We start from the raw sequence: 19,076 nt of genomic DNA, 5'->3' as shown, positions 1-19,076 counted from the left end.
ATTTAATCACCTTGCTAATTTAGTAATTGGTGATGTATACTCAGGGCATTCGTTAGTTAAAGTGCTTCTAGACTATTATCAGTATTATTTTATTTATTGCTATTATTAGAAAAATATTTAGAATTTTTTGGTAGAATTAGACTTTTAGATTATTTTTTGTTAATTATTTAATTATAAATATTCATATTAATAGTTTTAAAAATTTAAAAATACTCAATAGTAAGCTCTTAATTAATTAACCCATGCTAGAGTATTAATAACTGGTGTTTGATTAATAGTATTAACCGCCAGTGGTGAACGATTAGATTTTTTCCGGGCCATAATTTTAACAAAATTGTTCATACGTTTAGATTTACGGTAATTATTAACAAAAAAATCATGTCCTGGATTGACACCAATGTCTAAAATATCAGTCAATTTTTTTTCTCCTGTAAAAGGTCTTAATGCCGACATTGCTCTGCTCACTCCAATCTATATAACCAATTAAAAAATAAAAATTAATAAAACAATATCAACTGACTGAATATTTTAAACCATAGTTAACAATTTAAATCAATAAAATTTCCTATTACCTTTGAATGCTTTATTTTGTGCTCAACTAAATCAGCACCCAGTAGTTCTTCACGCATCGACATCCTCAAAGGTATTATTTTATTAACAATCCACAATAGAGTAATTGAAGAAAAAAAGGACCACGTTGCTAAGCATAGAACAGTGAAACTCTGAATTCCTAATAAATACCACCCACCACCTTTGAAAAGTCCACTTCTGCCGCTTGTTGTGGTTAGAGGCCATGGATTATCAGCAAACAGGCCTATTGCAATCACTCCCCACATGCCAGTAATGCCTGGAAGAAATAAAAGTTTTAATTATTTAAGAAATTATATTAATTTGCTCATCAAGTAAATATTTTAGTTAATATAATTCAGAGAATGAAAAAAATTTTGGCATGTTTATATAAAAAAATAGGTTTTTTTTTATTAATTATTGGTAATATAAATTTCAGTCATTATTAATAATGATTTTTAATAATCAAGTTTAAATAATTATCTATTTAATTGAGGGAATAAGGAAACTTTTGTCTCTGGGGTATTTATATGATAAAATGAGTTTTTAAAATTAAATTTAGTTCTATTAGAAAGTTCTTGACCTGAATTAGTGAATTTTAAATGTTTCATATGATTTTCTAAAATAGTCAATTTATTATGATAAGTTTTCAAAGTAGTAATAAATAAATTTGAATTTCGCGATGAACAAAATTTGTTTATTTATTTATTTTGGTTTGTACATGTGAATGTAGTTATATGTAAGAAATTAGTTTATATAATTAAGAGACTGGGAAAAATTTTGTATCGCGAATATCTATCGTAAATTGGGTTTGATATTTTTTCAGCGATTTATGATTTAAATAATTGAGAGAATAAGGAAAATTTTGTGACGAGCATATTATTATTTTAAAAGGAACTTTTATAGTTAAATTTGGTATCATCAGAAAGCTGTTGATAAGAATTTGTGCCTTTTCAGAGTTTTATATATTTTTCAGTGATAGTCAATTTTTTATGTTAAGTTTTTGGAGCACTATTATTTTTAAAATTTATTTAAAAAGTACCCAAACTATGGATAGTGTGATTATAAATATAAAAAAATCATAAAGCCAAACTTTTCTTATTTATAATCCGTAAATCTCGGCAGTCACATACTGCAGGTTGCTAGTCTTGAATTATTTTTATAAAATGAACATATTTATTCAAACGTATATGAGCTCCTGATTTTTTTTATATTAAAAAAATGATATATATTTACAGACCGAAAATACTTTAAGTAACTCTACAACCGATTTATTACATCATATGCAAAATACCTTAGTAGCGCAACGTCGCGAGCTAAGTGAACTACGTAAACTCGTTAAATTGAGATGTGAAACGTCATCCACCTTAGAAGATTCAACAGAAATCGAGTACCTAAGAAATATCCTCTACGAGTACATGATGGGAAAAGAAACCCTTGTACTAGCTAGAGTAATTGCTGACGTAGTTAAATTTGATCAAGAACAAACTCACAAAGTTGTTACTAATTTATTATAAATTTTATAACTCACCGTGAGTAGCCGAAGCACCAACAGGATCATCAATCCTCAGTTTATCAAATAGAGGCATGGTGAAGCAGGTAATAAATCCACCGACTCCACCAACAATTATAGCTTCCCAGGCTCTGTATAAAAAGCAGCCGCCTGTGACAGCAACCAGAGCTCCAAGGATGCCATTTATTTGGCTGAGAATATCTATTCCCTGGGAACTATTCAAGCTGAAGAATAGTCCAACTACTCCTCCGCCAATACTGGCCATCACTGTAGAAACAGCAGCGCGTGCTGAATACTTCCATTTGTCGTCTGTAACACCATAAGTGCTTCCACTATTGAATGCTAGCCAGCCCCACCAGAGAACAAACAGTCCCAGGATCGCATTTACTGGAGATCCCAGCGGTAGAGAATCCAGACCGTAGTCGTAGCGACCTAGACGAGGTCCTAGCATTATTGCACAAGCTAGCGCTGATATTCCACCGACCAAATGAACTGGTCCTGACCCGGCGATATCGACTGCTCCCAAGTTGTGGAGGAAACCGTGGTCACCCCATACCCACCCTGCTGGTATGCAATACACGATGGTGTTGAAGAAGGAAAATAGGCAGTAAGCCTTGAAATTACATCTGGGAAATTAAATGTAGGTAACTTGTTCGATGAATCATTTGTAAAAAAGTTTTTTTCTTACAAAACATTAAAAACAAGCTCGAAGAATTAAGCTTTATCAAAATAATACTCAGTATGAAAATCAATTGTAATGAGAAGATACCCAATAGATTAATGCAAAATGAGATAGCATAAAAATTCTTATACTCCCTTCTAGATTTACACGGAAAAAAGAAAAAAGGAAAAATTACGTTATAAATAGTAATAAAAGGCCATTCGGCCTCACCCGAAATGGAAGGTAGATTTAATTGGATATAAAATTCTCTTTATTTTCGCGATTATATTTTGTTGAAAACCAAATTTTTTAATTAATTACAATAATGAAGTTCTGCAAAAGTTTTATTGGTGTTTTTACTATTTGGATAATTATCTTGGATTATTTCGATGATAAGCAAAATCTATATATGATTTTTTGGTAATAAATGATCAATCGTCATGTCTACTAGATTCACGGTAATATGAATATTTTGATCATTAATAATAAGTAAAAAAAATTAAGTTAATAAAAAATATTTAATTTTAGTTATAAAATCGAAAGTAACAAAGAAAAAAAGGAAATGTTATATGCATCAAATCGAAGGCAATTTCATAAGCTTTCACAAGAATTTTTCGAAAATTAACTATCTTTTTTTCAATTGAAAGTTATACATCAATGAAGTAACCGAAAACGTGATTTTCACCATTTTGAAAATTTTAAATCGCCGCCATTTCTAAACTAATTGAGCGATTTTGCTCATCTTCGAACTTGTTCAAGATAATTACTTAAAGAATATGTGTACCAAGTTTCATCAAAATCGGTTAATAACTTTTGTAGATATCCTGATAACAAGGTCGGTTATATTACATATATGTATAAATTTTTTAACCAATGGTATTTTTGGAACTTACTTGACTAATTATGATATATGATAGCAAAATCAGATGAAAATTCCATTATGAGGACTAATGTAAGTGTTAGATTCCTAGCGAAATCTACCTAATAAGTATCACTTCAAATTTAAAACTAGAAAAATTGTAATTCGAAATAACATTTTTTAAATTCAAATTTGGTTGTTAATTTCACAGCTTTAAATGTAAAATTAACACTTTATAATATAATTCTTACAAAATCTGTAAAAATTACAATCTGAACTGTAATTTTTTCAGTTCTTTATATCAAATGCCACGTTACACTATAAAATGTAATTTTTCTTCTTTCCGTGATCACAAAATTTTCAAATTCCTTGAAACAAAAGGGCATTAATTTTTAGTTATACGTCCTTTTTGCTTTTTCAAATTCCTTTTTTTATTTTTAAGCTTAAAATATGCTTGCAAACCGATTGAAAATAAAATTTTTTACGTTCTTTTGGCTTTAGATAACAAAATTTTCAAATTCTTAAAGCCAAAAGGGCAAAAATTTTTACACATACGCCCTTTTAACTTTTATCACGTGATATTTCAAATATACATTTTTTTGGATGAAGATTTGTAAGTTGTCTATCTAAAATTGGTTTTTTCCAAATCAAAAAAACTTTTTTCCAACAAGGAAGTTACTGTAAGAAAAATTTTTATTTCTTCAGCTGAGAAATAAAATTGTTAAAATTTTCAACAAATTAATTTTCTGTCACAAAAATGCCCATTTTTTTCAAAATAAATTTTTTCTCCGATTACAAAGTATTTTAATATGATAATATGGTTGATTAATTAACACTAACGATTATCCTATATGGTTATAAACAAATCTAAAAAATAATGATTTTGAAAATACATATAACTTTATGATACTGCAATTAGCTAGCAGACATCTGAAAATTCTTGGAATTTTTATAACCAATCACTTATTAAAAAATTATATTTTCAAAAATTCGCACTCATAATTTTTTCTAAATTTCTACATGTGGAATTTTTTGCTGAGTTTCTTTTATCATAATTTAATTGTTATAAAAATCTGAAAATTTTTTAGATGTTTGATAAATTCAGTATCATCCAACTTTTTGGTATATGTCACGCAATATCATTATAATTACCTTTCTGCCATAGCACCGCTGACAATGGTCGTAGAAGTAGTAGCAAAACTTAACTGAAATATAAATGCCGCACAAATAGGACCCATAAGTTGGTCATCAACTGTGGGATCAATGAAAAATCCACTGGTTCCAATGAACTGATTAGTAGGCGGCCCGGACCCAAAACTCATCGCAAAACCAAAAATCCAGTAAGTAAGTCCACCCAGCGAGATGTCGACGACGTTTTTCATCATAATGTTTACTTCATTTTTTAGGGAAACGCACCCGGATTCCAGCATTCCGAATCCTGTTTGCATTGTGAAGATGATGAAGGAGTTACTCACTATCCATGTGCTGTCTTCCTTGCCGATATTAAACTGCGAACTTATGTAAATTGTTCCATTTGATGTGTCACTGTCATTAAGACTCGCGTTTTCCATCAGGAAGAATATTTAAATTACTCAACTACATAAGCAGAGGTGAATGCAAGCAAAAGAATAAGTTGCGAGTGAGCGATTATTTGCCGTTTTAAACCACCCAGATAAACTTGTGTTAATATTTAATTGTCAAATAGGCTTGCAAGCACGGCATGACATTGTGTTCATGTGAATAACAAACAGAATAATTTATAATTTTCTTCCTTAGTTCGGTTTACCATTTTTTTATATCGTCTTCAAAGAGAATTAGCAATGCGTAGAAAGATTTGATATATTTTTATTTATTTCTTGTGCTATTTGCAGTAAAGTATTCTTAAATTTTATTAAATAAAAATAATTTTATTAAATAAAAATAATTTTATTAAATAAAATTATTTTTATGGAGCGACTCTCTATATAAATTTTATGGAAGTGTTTTTTATACCAGCAATTTTTCATTTCTTCCGAGCCAAAACAATTTCAACAATAATGGAGATATTTTTCACAATCAGGACCCAAAAACTTTTAAAAATGCGATTAAAGCATAAAACCATTTTTCTGGCCTTGTTGTGTGAAATAAATTAATTTTGACATTTTTTTTTAATTCCCAGAATTTTTTACAGAAAATATGCCAATTTCACATTGTGCATATTTTTAATTCAATTAAAAATAAATAATATTTGTCAGCACCACTAAGAGAAAAAATTTATTAAAAAAAAAATAAGCAATTTTCTAATCTATATTATTAAAAGAATAAGCAAAATTTTATGGCCAGTGTATTTATATGATAAAATGGGGTTTTATGGTTAAATTTGGTATCGTTGGAAAAGTTTTGACCTGGAGTTGTGCCTTTTCATGGTTTTTCATATCATTCTCACCAATAGTCAGTTTATGATGATAAGTATTTAAGCTGCATTCGAAAATGCTCTATCTCCAGATACATTATTAAGAAATGACCTTGTATCTTGTGAACTATTGACATTTTTAAAGATATAAGCTCACCCCGATGTTACACTCATCAAGACCTTTAATTTAAGTATCCACATCAATTTTTCATATATTTATATATATTATATATATGTATATATGAAAAATATATCAAAATGCATGTGGGTACTCAAATGAAAGCTCTTGATGAGTGTAACATCGGGATGAGCTTATCTTTATATCTTTAAAAATGTCAATTGTTAAAAAAGTACAGAGCAATTTAACAAAAGTCATTATTTAATAAAGAAAAATTTTATTTATTTATAGTTCAAAAGTCACGTCATATAGTGAATGCAAGGTTGCTAGCAAGAGATTAATTTGTTGAAAATTTTAAACAAATTTATTTCTTAGTTGAAGAAATAAAAATTTTTCTCACAGTAACTTCCTTCTTGGAAAAAAGATTTTTTGATTTGGAAAAAAACAACTATAGATAGACAACTTCCGAATTTTTGTCCGAAAATGTTCTTTGCCAAATCTAGAAAATTTTTTTTCAACAAGAAAGTTGCTGTAGAAAATTGTTTAGAATTTTCAACAAATTAATCTCTTATTAAAAAACTGCTTATTTTTTTTTCTCAGTGTAACTGACCTTTTTAAGATGATACTGAATTTTTCAAATTATAATAATATGTTTTCATATTTTTTAATCCGTAAAAATAATTTTATTTCGTGGAATGAACCATAAGTTTTTTTTTTTTTTTTTTTTTTTCTAAAGGCAGAGATGAAAAAATGAATTTTTAGCAAATAATTATTTGATATTACAGACTAGGATTTATAATAAACATATGCATCTATACAGAAAACTCTCCAAAAGAAGACAAGAAAAAAATTAAAGAAAGAATTTGAAGACCTCCCCGATGCTACAGCTGAAAATAAACAAGATTTTTCAGTAAAAACTTGCAGTGGATTACAATAATTCAATTATCGATAATTGTTCGTCAATATTAGTGATTAAAATTAATATTTAAAGTAATTGGATTGACAGAAATAATATCAAATCAATAATTAAATTTTATTGACGTAAATTTTATTCTTGCACATCTTAATTAATATAATAATTTATCGATACACATTAGTCTACTAATAAACATAATTTAGTATCATAAATAATCACCCGATCAAAAAAAAAAAAAAAAAAAAAAAACAGCTCGTCTAAATTCGTGATTACACATAAAGGCAAGCTACTAATAATTCAATAATTCATCGCACAAAAATTCCACGGGAAATTGATCATTGTATCAAAGAAACAGGAAAATTATTTAGGCGTGTACAATCATGATTAAAAATTCACTAACATTTGAATTTGTTTACTTTGAGCTATTTAAATAAAACGTAATAGATAGATAAAAAATAATAAAGTATGCTTTAAACATCCACAAGGAATGATAACGTTATGCAGTATTAATATTATTAATATTGTTATTTATTATTATTATTTTATTTATTTTTGCTGTCAAAATGTTCTTTCTTATGAGTCGATTACTTTTTTGTTTTTTTTTGTCTTATGTAATTTTATTTATCTGAGAATTCTATTGAGAAAGACATTCTCAGTGAACATTTAATTGTAATAGAGTTGAGTAGTTATAATTGGTTTTCTTTTCTTTAATGGTTTCCGTAAACATTCTCGTCACTGTACGCTATGTAAAGGAAGCAATCCTCTTCGTGGTGTTCCTGTACAAAAAAAAAAAATAAATTATTATATATTCAAAGTCCCAATAATTTATATTTTGAAAAATGTCCTACAGTAAATAAAGTTACGCTGAAAAAAATTGTAAAAAATGATCCAGTATTTTTAGATTATTTCATTTTGAAGGATTTCAAATATATTTAAATATTTTTTGACCTCAAAAAATAAAATGTGAAGCGACTTATGTTACTTGAAAGCGAAAATTTATTACATCTCTTTTTGTTAACTTTTGATAATTTTTTGTATATCAAAATTCAAGAACTCTTTAACATCAAGTACGTAAGTATTATTTGGATAAAAGTTTATGATGTAAGCGGATAAGCACAACTTTTTTTTATTTACCGACTACTGTTTGTTTGAGGGGACTTTAATCTATTATTAGATGTCAACAGCTGATTTTCCGAAGTTATTTTTTTTTTTCAAGACCTTATGACAATTTTAAATTTATGATTTCATTTGTAGTAATATTTTATTTTATGTACGACTTTTTGTAGTAAATCATATATATTTTATACAAATTTTATTTTAAAAAATTTATGATAAAAAATTACTCAGTTAACTTTGATTGAAATTTTACAATAAAATAATTGATTTAAAAATTCAATATAAATGTTTAAAATAAATGAATTTTTTATTGTAATTTATTTTTAATACTCTTTAATTATTTCAATTAAAAAAAAATTTAGTACTCTATAGAATAAAGACATTATTTTTTCTATATTAAATTTATGAATGCTATGCCTTAATAAAAAAAATTTTTTATCATAAAAAAAAAAAAATATTCATCACAATTTTTGAAACATTAAAATTTTTAAATTAATTTATAACTATTATTATTAAAAACTTAAAAATATTTTATAGAAAAAAGCATATCAAGTCTAAAGGTAAGTATCCACAAGATATATCTATTAAAATTTCGATAAAAATCTGGTGATTAATCAAATACAATTATCCCTATTTAGATACTATTATCATTATATTATATTACACTACTACTACAATGAATAATTAAACATTTAAATCCGATAAAGAAAATATCTACGCTTAATAAACATAAAAAAACTGACGATAAAAAACAAACAAATGTAGCTTGAATTACCTGATAAAGCGAGCCCATGGTAGCACTTGTGGGTGGGATAATGTTGTTGACGAAGAAAAACAGTGCATCTTCAGGACGCAAGTGGATGCGTTTGCGGATCAAGAAGTAAAATTGACCTACAGTCAAGTCTGACGGCACCAAGTATTTCTGCTTGTCAAGGTCGCTGATTTTAGCTTTCGGTGCTTTTTCGACAATCACCTGCAATTATACACTATTGATATAAAAAACATCGACATCCAACTTTGCTAAATAACTTTCACGAAATCGAGGATGACGATCAATAAAAATGTAATAACAACAATAATAATAAACAGATTAGTGCGTAAAAAAAAATAAGACCCTGAGTATATTTGTAGTGTAATGATATATACAAGTATGTCGTCACTAGTATGTAGGTGTGTGCAAAAAATGGTTATTAAATTAAATGATTTTAAAAGTCATTTAATTTGTTGTCACCCATGTTATACCTGAAAAACTAAACTCTCTTAAATATCAACATGACAGCCATTTGATGAACCAACATAAATATGAGTATAAATAAATAAATATATGACGTATACTCACTGGAACTCGATCAGGATATTTCCTACGTATTTTTTCACCTTCAGCCTTTCTCTTTTCAAAGGGATGTTCCTCTTTGTACTGAAATTTCATTTTATCAACAAATAATGTTAAAACTTAGCAACCCAAAAATTAACTCTCTGTGCTCGCACTTAATCTGATGCAATTAATTTTTTTATTATTCACTGTTTATAACAAAAAGTATAATTTTAATGACGTTTCAATTTAGTTAAGTTGTTTTTGTGTACTCAGTATATAAATGCGCAAGACTGCAATTGTACAGCAATGACGAAGTGACTGGACTGGGGGCAGAGGAGATTGACAAAGACAGAGACGAAGGATGAATTGTCTTTTTTTGACACCATCGATTGGTCTGTCTAATATATCAATATCTTTTTTTTTATTGGCTACTGAGTTTGTAAAATAGCCGCGTATTGGTTCGTCCCTTAGAACTTTTCATTCGTTGGCTGCTAAATAAACTCGCGCTTCTATTGGCTGCATCTTTTTAAATTTATCCTGCTATTGGTTAGTTTTTTCACTTCAATTTATTAATTATTGAACAAAATAATTTATTGATAATTATTTATTATATAATTAATGGGTAAAATATATTTTTTTAATTAAAACAATTATTTTTTTCAAATCAGGAAAAATGAAAATTTGAATTTCCCGCTTAAATTTTCTGCGCGCTCTCTATGTTGGATTTTGAATCAGTCTAAAAAAATCGAAGGATGGTTATGTTCTATTAATCTTGCCGATTGGAGTAAATTTGTTAATTTGTTGAATTAAAATATTTAATTAAAAACTAATTATTAATCTGAGCCGGATTATTCTAAAAATGCGCAAGGAGACTTCAGTTTCTTGGTTCGTCACCCCAAGAGGACGAATGTTTATGATGGGCACTGCAGGTTTTACAACAGTTGCATTATTTGGTTTGCAATTTGTTCCACATACTGTGGGATTAAATAAATACTTTGATATTGTTACAATGCGAAGGTAACTTTTTTTTTTTTTTTAATTAATTACTTTATTTTGATTTTCGAAAAGTGAAAGATTCAATTTTGAGACATGTTATGATTGAGAGATATAATTGTGCTTTGCTAATAATTTTATGTAAGCAAAGTTGATTTTCTGTATTATGGAATTGAACTTTTATTTTTTATAAATGATGAAAAAAAAAAATACAAAATTTTAGATATAATTATTTACTTGTGATTTTTTTTATTATTTGCAAATGGTTGAATGTCGTGATGCTGACATTTATAGACAGTTAGTAATATTTTCAATTTTTTTTATTAAATAAATTTTAATGAATATTAAGTTAATCGACATCTGAAAAATTTTATACATTTTTTTATTAAAATAAATAAGAAAAAAAAATTTCATCTGTGAAAAATTTGAAAAACAACACGTGCAATTTTTGAAAAATATTTTGTAGTATTAATTAAATGATTAAAAAAAAATCAAAAAAACCTCGGCTAACTTTTGTATCATAAATTTTCAATCTATTTTTTTTAGCAAATTACTTGTCAAAAAAAAAATTCCGGAAAAGTTCTATTCAATCTATAGGAATTGATGAAACTAATAAATAAAAAATTTTAAACGTTTGATGACCAGCATTATTTTGATGTTAGCTATTTTTAACTTCATTATTTTTTATGAAAAGATTTGAAATCATTAGACCACTTTTTGATTTTTTAGAATAAAAAAATATTTTTACAAAATTGCGTCAATTATTTAGTAAAATTTTTAAAATGCAATTAGTTTTTTTTAAATTTTCTTTACAGCTTTTTATATGATATAAAAATTTTTACATCATCAAATATCTGTTAATTTTAATATAATTAAATAATTTTTTTTTATATTTAGAATTTAATTATTTACATAAATAATTTTTAAGCTCAAAAAAACTAAACAAGTAATTTTTTTCACCAGATTGGGAAACCCTATACCGTTAACATCAAACCTCGAGAAACTATGGAACCAAGTATTAAGCGACATAAAAATAAGCGATTACCACAGAGAACTTTTACGTCCATTCATGGTCTTCGGATACGATTCCTGGCACGCCGGGAGCCTGTACTCTCGCTTCGGAGCATTGATCGGAATTCCAACGAACTTCGTCTACGAAAAAGTATCTTCTATAGACAAAGACAGTATAGTCGTCAACGACGACCCAGTAGACTGGACTCGTAAAGATGCTAAAGAGTTGCTGAATGCTCTAATCTTGTCGGACGAGGCCAAAAAGTATGCGGTGGCCCGTGAAATAATGATGGTCAACAATAGGTTCATTTACTACGAGGCAGCCGCTAACGGTATTTTATTCTTTGCGTGTTATAATACTGCTTCCAGATGGAATGAAACTAGGGGTCTCCTGGAAAAACCTTTTAGCATTCGTGCCTTTTTTTACGTTTGCTTTGCTGCGTTCTACTGGGGAATTTGGGCCATGCAGAGAGATGCTTTGACTCGGCACTACGAGTTTGCTGCTGACAAAAAATTGTCTGAACTCGGTCCAGAGTACGTTAGAGGTGGACTTGAATTTTATGATAAGACTTTGCAGCGCAATACTGCTTTGAGGAGTTTGCTCGGTGAGAGAGGCAACAAACTCTACACCGCCATGGGTAACGACCACTCATTTTTCCGTCAAAAACACCTGCCTTACACTCAGAGAAAATATTTCTTCGAAGATATTGTTAAGCAATTCCACAGTACTGCTGATAAACTTTAAATTCATTTTATTTTTATAAAAATCTGTAAATAATTTATTAGAGCTTGAGATTTTAAGTAATCAATGAAAAGTATATATATTAATATTTGTATTTCATGATAATTAAAATTACAAAAAAATCTACAATTACAAAGGTAAATTAATTTAATTCCACTCTATTTTACACATTAGCTAATTATAACGTTAGTCCCAGCGAACCCAACTGAAATAAAAATAAATTTATTATTCAATTATTATTATATTATAGTAAATATAAATAAATGTTGAATAATACTCACTAATGTTAATTTATCTTTTTCTTTTTCAAGAACTTTGTGAGTTTGTTCTTGATCAAATTTAACTACGGCAGCAATTACTCTAGCTAGTACAAGGGTTTCTTTTCCCATCATGTACTCGTAGAGGATATTTCTTAGGTACTCGATTTCTGTTGAATCTTCTAAGGTGGATGACGTTTCACATCTCAATTTAACGAGTTTACGTAGTTCACTTAGCTCGCGACGTTGCGCTACTAAGGTATTTTGCATATGATGTAATGAATCGGTTGTAGAGTTACTTAAAGTATTTTCGGTCTGTAAATATATATCATTTTTTTAATATAAAGAAAATCAGGAGCTCATATACGTTTGAATAAATATGTTCATTTTATAAAAATAATTCAAGACTAGCAACCTGCAGTATGTGACTGCCGAGATTTACGGATTATAAATAAGAAAAGTTTGGCTTTATGATTTTTTGATATTTATAATCACACTATCCATAGTTTGGGTACTTTTTAAATAAATTTTATAAATAATAGTGCTATCAAAGGATCAATTAAAAATAATTTAATGGATAAATGTGATGGAACAAATTTATGAAACCAACAAACTATTCAAAACTGCTCCAAAAACTTAACATAAAAAATTAACTATCACTGAAAAATATATGAAACCCTGAAAAGGCACAAATTCTTATCAACAGCATTCCAAATTTAACTATAAAAATTCCTTTCAAAATAATAATATGCTCGTCACAAAATTTTCCTGATTCTCTCAATTATTTAAATTATAAATCGCTGAAAAAATATCAAACCCAATTTACGATAAAGATATTCCCGATACAAAATTTTTCTTAGTCTCTCAATTATATAAACTAATTTTTTACATATAACTACATTCATATGTACAAAACAAAATAAATAAATAAACTAATTTTGTTTATCCTGAAATTCGAATCTATTTATAACTACTTTGAAAACTTATCATAGTAAATTGATTATTTTAGAAAAGTATATGAAAGATTGAAAATGCACTAATTCAGGTCAAAAGTTTTCTTACTCCTTTAATTATATAGATAATTATTTAAACTTGGTTATTAAAAATTATTATGAATTGTGACTGAAATTTTAACTATCAATAATAATTGATAAATTATACTCACATGAATTTTTTTATTTTCTTCAATAATTTTATTTTTTTCCTGAATGTGTTTATCTTTCATTTGATCAGCATCATTTCTCAGCTTATCTATCGTCTCTTGCAACCGACTCACTTCATCATGATGTTTACTCTTTGCATCGACCAATAAATGCTGTTCAGACCTTAAGCTTTCAATCTCTTCAGACTTGGCTGTCAACTCTATCTGGAAGTCCTTCAGCTGCTCTTTGTACTGCTGGATCAAGTCACTTTCATAGTTTTTCTGCCGATCTACAAAAAAAAAAAAAAACACCAAAAAATTATTAAAAAAAAATTACTACCTAAAAACATCAATAAATAAATTAATACCAAATTTCTGATCGAGCGCAGCTTGTAATTCAAGATCTTTATCATCAAGCCTGGCTTGGAATTCTTTAACCAACTGCTTCATCCTCACCCGTTGCTCTTCTTCACCCATAGCCAACTGATCTTTCAGCTTGTCCATTTCATCTTTCAAGTCCGTATTGATATTTTCTATTTGTGCTTCGTTGGTTTTATAATTCGTTACCGTCCTTTCAGCATCCTGTAATTTTACTTCAGCATCATTTAATTTTATTTCTAGTTCTTTGACTAATTTTTTCAAATTTTCAAGCTCAACACTGTTATTATTGTTTGCTGATTCTTCAATTTCTTTTATTTTCTTCTCAAATGCTTTTATTTTATCCTCATAAGACTTATTTAATTTATTAAGTTCATCTATTTGTACTTTTAATTCTACTTTTTCATTGGAATGTTCTTTTAATAAATGTTGCAATTCATCAATTTTAATAAGTAAATCCGTTTTTTCTTCATTATACTTATTAATTTCTTCATCTCTTTTCGTAACTTCATCATCTCTTTTCGTTATTTCTTCATCTCTAGTCGTTATTTCTTCATCTCTAGTCGTTATTTCTTCATCTCTTATTCTAATTTCTTCATCCCTTTTAGTAATTATATCATCTCTTTTCGTTATTTCTTCATTTCTTCTCTCTACTTCTTCAGATAACTTATTTATTTCTTCTTTCTTATGCTTAACTAATTTTAAATTCGTCTGAATTTCTTCAGCTTGCGCTTCTATTTTCTCATCCCGTTCTTTAATATCTTCCTTATACTTTTGACTTTGTACTTCTAGCGCACTTATCACTCCCTTACATTTCTTAATCTCTTCATAAGTTGCTCTCAAATTGTCATTAACTTCTTCCAAAGATTTCTTCAAACTCTCATTATGATTAACCAATTTTTTAACATTTTCCTCAACCAATGCTTTCTCTTTTTCAATTTCTTCTAGCCTCAAAACCAAAACATCTTTTTCTCCAACTCTTTCTTCCAGTCCACCAATTACTATCTTCAATTCTTCGTTCTGATTTCTTAAATCGATCAACTCTCTTCCCAATTCTCTAATTCTTTCTCCACGGTCATCATCACTGCTCTTCAAATTTTCATTTTCTTCAGCCAAATTAACATTTTCACTTCTAAGTTCGGACAAAATTTTTTCTAAATCAGCCAACTGAATTTTAAGCGAATTATCTTCTTCACCTATAACTCTGTTTCTTTCACATAAATCGTTAATATTATCATTTAATGTATCAATAACAGAACAATTATCTCTTACTCTACATCTTAATTGTTCAATGAAATCATTTTTAGTATAAATAATGTCCATTAACATTTCAAGATCATTAACTTTAATATCCGAACACTTTTTACACTTAATTTCATCTTTACAAAGCACCTCGCGGTATTTAGACTTTAATGATTCAATAAAATCATTTTTAGCAGAAATTATATCCATTAATGCCTCAAATTTATTTTTAATATCAATAATATCTATACAATCATTATGAGCTATACATTCTAACTGTTGTTCTTGTTTTTCTTGAGATTTTTCATTCAAAAAAACAATTTCTTCTCTTAATTCTTCAATAAGTTTATTTAGTCCTTCAATTTCTTTGCTTGAGTCTTCATTACAATTTTTCTCGTTAATTAATTTACTTTCTTCAAGTTCTTCTAGTTTCTTCTGCTTTTCACCACACAATTTTTGATAATCAAACAATTCAAAGTTGACTTGTTCTATTTCTGAGTACAATTTATCAGTTTCTTGCTTCAATTCATTATATTTAGCCTCAAATTCCTCTTTAATTTTGTTTCTTTCTTCAATTTCACGTTCACCGCAATTAGAAATCATTTCTAAAATCGACTGCGAAACACTGGACATATTATTATCAATAATATTTTTGTAATCAGTAACAAACTGTTGTTTTAATTTAAATTGTTCAGATTTGAAGCTATCAATATTTTCTCTGCAATTAATAATATAATTTGAAATTAATTTTTTATCATTATTCAAACTACTGATCATATTTTCGTAAGAAACATTCTTGTTATTAATTTCAGTGATAATAGAATTACAATTACTAAGTTCTGTTTGCAGAGCGACAATTTCTTTTTGCGTATTGTCTAACTTCAATTTAAACTCTTCAATAATTTTATCATTAGGATCAACGACCTCATCAGTTTGTACTGAAAACTCTTGTGTGTTTTTAACAGCAACAACAGGTAAGTCTTTTAATTTTTCCGTCAGCTGTTTTATTTGCTCTTCTTTAATCTCCATTTCCCGGTGGATAGCCAATTTATTTTCAGCCAACGAAATAGCAGACTCTTCTTCACGCAGACGAATTGCAGTGACCTGACTTTGTAAGTTTGCAATTTCGTCGTTCTTGATGACTAAACTTTCTTCAAGAGATTTTATTTTTTCATAATTAGAATTTTGTATAGACTCAAAGTCTCGTTCAAGTGTAAATTTTTCTTGCTCCAATTCACCGATTTTTTCTTTACTTTTTTTCAAAGTTTCTTTATACTTAGCAACCAGAGTTTCAAACTTTTCTACTTTATTTTTCAACGAACCATTCTCCGCTGACAATTGTTGGTGTTGTTGTTTCAACAATTCGACCTCACTCTGATCCGTAGAATTAGACTCGTTTTCATTTTTATCTACAGGATCATTTTCTAGCTGCATCAAATCTATTTTGCTTCCATTAGCCTGCAGCAATTTTATCTGAAATAAATAAAAAATAAATAGTCAAATAAATAATCTTAAAAATTTATAACAATGTAAATAAATTACTTTGGTATTAAGAGTATCAATAATATGATCTTTCTCTTCCATATCATTTCTCAAAGCTTCTTCAAGATGTGCTTTAGCTTGCTGCTCCAATGTACACTGCTCTTTCAAATTACCAATTCGCCTCAATGCTTTGTTCTGAGTTTCAACCAGCAATGTTTCTAATTTAACTTTTATTCTCTCCATTTCGCGGTAGTGATTAACTAGATCCGTGAATCTCCCGCGATATTTGTGGTATTTTTTAAGAGATTTACGATATGCTGAATAAATTTCTTCTTTTGACAGCTCATCAAATTGATGATTCGTCACAGTATCATCAGCTTCACTCGCCGATTGATCCATGTCTGACTGTAATACCAATAATTTATTAATATTCATAATGTTTTATTAAGAAAAAAATTTTTCTGCTTCATCTAAAATTTTTTAAAACCACAAAAATATAATACAAAGACTTTGTTCAAATTTTTTACACTCATTAAAGAGTTAAAGCACACTTCCTTTATTTGTTATTATCAAAATTATTTCCGTTCTTATTATATTTAACCTTTTAAATTTTATCCTACACTCTAAGTCTTACGCGCAGAAAATTTTATTAACTTTGGTTAGTCACTTATAAGTGACTTATTATTGCAATAATAATTATAGTATGACACTAAAATCAGTAATAATAGTAAAGTTAGCCGACATTTTTAATTTTATTTCAATAATTAAATTAGAACAAAAAAATATTTTTTTTAAATTAAACTTGCAGTTTTTTAAATTTTTTACAAATGAAATTTTTTTTTTATTTTTTTGTAATAATTTTGTCAAAAAAAAAAAATTCTAAAAATTTTTAGATGTCGGCTAACTTAATTTTTATAAATCAGTAGATTAAAAAATTTTTTTTTTTCATTTATTTTATTAATTAAATAAAACTAAAAAAATATTTTTTAAAAATTGCACTTATAGTTTTTCAAATTTTCTACATGTCAAATTTTTCTTCTATTAATTTCTTCAAATGGTAATTTTATTTTCATCTTAAAATTTTAAAAACAGAGTATAAAAATAAATATGAAAATTAAGTTAGCCGACAAAAAAAACGATCAAAAATTTTTGATTGTTTTTTTAATTAAAAATTAGAATTAAAAAACTATTTTTAAAAAATTTCACGAATAATTTTTAAAATTTTCTACATGTGAACATTTTTATTTTAATTTTTAAAAAATTATTTTTCAATAAAATAATCAAAATTTTCAAATGTCGGCTAATTTAATTTTCATAAATAAATATATTTATTTAATTAAAAATAATCAATAAAACACTAACCTGTAACTGATAAATATTTCCTGGACTTTCAAAAATGGGAAACAATCCCGACTGCGTATCGTTGCTGGTAACACTATTGACACTGGATGATCTCGACAAACCAGTGGTATTATTAGACAACAATGACGAGGATGACAGTGATGTTAAATCAATATTTTGAAAATTCAAATTTTCCCTTGGACTATTATTATTTTTGACTGCTCCTACTGACAAATCAACCCAACTATCATATCAACAATCTACCCCCATAAATTATAAACCAATTAATCAATATAGCAATAGTAATAGTAGCTTACGATCGTCAGTGAGTGTCACAAGATCATCAGTATCAGTAAGACTAAAATTGTCATTAGAATTTTTAAAGGACGCCTGATCTCCTGAACCAGTAAGTGACAAGTTAGATATACCTGGTGACACCGCCTGAAAAATAAAAAAAATTAATATAATTAAAAAACTAATAAAATTATAAACTGAAATTGACTCACCTGAGCTAAATGTTGCATACCAGCCTGAAATCTAGCAGGCGATTGTTTCATTTCTTCAGTAAGCTTGTCTTTGAATTTTTTAAACATTTTTATTTATTTTATCAACACTTTTTGAACCTCGGTGGTGTTCTATTAATTTCTTGTTAATTAAAAAGGCTATTCCATAAAACTGATATAAAAAATCATTATCTAAATTATCATTACTGCTGTGTGGGATTTGACATACATTTATTACACGTATACAACTGTAATTATTTCAACAATTAAATAAACAATAACAAAATATTAAAATAACTTCACATATATATTCTTAGTATAAAAAATTAAAACATTCAAAAATAATAAAAAAAAATAATAATTTTCATTATTACACTTATTTCAATTATTTAATTTAGAGTACGTAAGTACAGTTTTATAAAAAAACTAAATAACTATTTGATATTGACTATACCTATATCATAATAATAATAAGTATACATTTTAATAAGTAGTTTGTGATATATATATTGATGATATACTTATCTAT

General features: G+C 27.4%; 4 protein-coding genes across 6 annotated transcripts; 1 reads left to right on the top strand and 3 right to left on the bottom strand.

Annotated features, from left to right (window-relative positions):
- Window positions 1–119: 119 nt before the first annotated feature.
- Window positions 120–5,400, bottom strand: LOC123268675 (putative ammonium transporter 3). Its single transcript, XM_044733984.1, has 4 exons — window positions 4,753–5,400; window positions 2,099–2,706; window positions 573–847; window positions 120–471 (listed from the first exon to the last, which is right to left on the bottom strand). Exons 1-4 carry the CDS (start codon window positions 5,169–5,171, stop codon window positions 232–234), a joined length of 1,542 nt encoding a protein of 513 aa, XP_044589919.1. The 5' UTR covers window positions 5,172–5,400; the 3' UTR covers window positions 120–231.
- Window positions 5,401–7,136: 1,736 nt separating this feature from the next.
- On the bottom strand, window positions 7,137–9,788 carry LOC123268711 (gamma-aminobutyric acid receptor-associated protein). Its single transcript, XM_044734039.1, has 3 exons — window positions 9,482–9,788; window positions 8,918–9,115; window positions 7,137–7,802 (listed from the first exon to the last, which is right to left on the bottom strand). Exons 1-3 carry the CDS (start codon window positions 9,569–9,571, stop codon window positions 7,734–7,736), a joined length of 357 nt encoding a protein of 118 aa, XP_044589974.1. The 5' UTR covers window positions 9,572–9,788; the 3' UTR covers window positions 7,137–7,733.
- A 389-nt stretch (window positions 9,789–10,177) lies between these two features.
- LOC123268688 (transmembrane protein 177) lies at window positions 10,178–12,335 on the top strand. 2 transcript variants are annotated; one of them, XM_044734009.1, is made up of 2 exons: window positions 10,178–10,474; window positions 11,414–12,335. In XM_044734009.1, the coding sequence occupies exons 1-2, from the start codon at window positions 10,317–10,319 to the stop codon at window positions 12,204–12,206; spliced, it is 951 nt and encodes a 316-aa protein (XP_044589944.1). In that variant the 5' UTR covers window positions 10,178–10,316; the 3' UTR covers window positions 12,207–12,335. The 2 variants fall into 2 exon arrangements, with proteins under 2 accessions (XP_044589944.1, XP_044589945.1); XM_044734010.1 differs by lacking the exon at window positions 10,178–10,474 and adding an exon at window positions 10,698–10,747.
- On the bottom strand, window positions 12,284–18,872 carry LOC123268651 (golgin subfamily A member 4). 2 transcript variants are annotated; one of them, XM_044733911.1, is made up of 8 exons: window positions 18,551–18,872; window positions 18,362–18,485; window positions 18,066–18,271; window positions 16,764–17,108; window positions 13,970–16,694; window positions 13,626–13,891; window positions 12,485–12,775; window positions 12,284–12,408 (listed from the first exon to the last, which is right to left on the bottom strand). In XM_044733911.1, exons 1-8 carry the CDS (start codon window positions 18,635–18,637, stop codon window positions 12,382–12,384), a joined length of 4,071 nt encoding a protein of 1,356 aa, XP_044589846.1. In that variant the 5' UTR covers window positions 18,638–18,872; the 3' UTR covers window positions 12,284–12,381. The 2 variants fall into 2 exon arrangements, with proteins under 2 accessions (XP_044589846.1, XP_044589847.1); XM_044733912.1 differs by having other exon boundaries at window positions 18,066–18,268.
- Between the last annotated feature and the right edge of the window lie 204 nt (window positions 18,873–19,076).

The sequence above is a fragment of the Cotesia glomerata genome, linkage group LG7 (assembly GCF_020080835.1).
Source record: "Cotesia glomerata isolate CgM1 linkage group LG7, MPM_Cglom_v2.3, whole genome shotgun sequence".
Taxonomy (NCBI): domain Eukaryota; kingdom Metazoa; phylum Arthropoda; class Insecta; order Hymenoptera; family Braconidae; genus Cotesia; species Cotesia glomerata.
The sequence above is the reverse complement of the archived record's forward strand: the minus strand, read 5'-3'. Positions and strand labels throughout refer to the sequence as shown.

Excerpts from the sequence above, each read along its gene's own strand:
- LOC123268675 (XM_044733984.1), bottom strand. The coding sequence starts at position 5,171 with ATGGAAAACGCGAGTCTTAATGACAGTGACACATCAAATGGAACAATT. Across the intron at positions 2,707-4,752 it reads AGCGGTGCTATGGCAGAAAG|ATGTAATTTCAAGGCTTACT; the intron begins GTAATTATAATG and ends TTAATTTCCCAG. Across the intron at positions 472-572 it reads ACAAAATAAAGCATTCAAAG|ATTGGAGTGAGCAGAGCAAT; the intron begins GTAATAGGAAAT and ends TTGGTTATATAG.
- LOC123268688 (XM_044734009.1), top strand. The coding sequence starts at position 10,317 with ATGCGCAAGGAGACTTCAGTTTCTTGGTTCGTCACCCCAAGAGGACGA. Across the intron at positions 10,475-11,413 it reads GATATTGTTACAATGCGAAG|ATTGGGAAACCCTATACCGT; the intron begins GTAACTTTTTTT and ends TTTTTTCACCAG.
- LOC123268711 (XM_044734039.1), bottom strand. The coding sequence starts at position 9,571 with ATGAAATTTCAGTACAAAGAGGAACATCCCTTTGAAAAGAGAAAGGCT. Across the intron at positions 9,116-9,481 it reads AATATCCTGATCGAGTTCCA|GTGATTGTCGAAAAAGCACC; the intron begins GTGAGTATACGT and ends GTATAATTGCAG. Across the intron at positions 7,803-8,917 it reads CCATGGGCTCGCTTTATCAG|GAACACCACGAAGAGGATTG; the intron begins GTAATTCAAGCT and ends TTTTTTGTACAG.
- LOC123268651 (XM_044733911.1), bottom strand. The coding sequence starts at position 18,637 with ATGTTTAAAAAATTCAAAGACAAGCTTACTGAAGAAATGAAACAATCG. Across the intron at positions 16,695-16,763 it reads TTGATACTCTTAATACCAAA|ATAAAATTGCTGCAGGCTAA; the intron begins GTAATTTATTTA and ends TATTTATTTCAG. Across the intron at positions 12,409-12,484 it reads AAAAAGATAAATTAACATTA|TTGGGTTCGCTGGGACTAAC; the intron begins GTGAGTATTATT and ends TTTTTATTTCAG.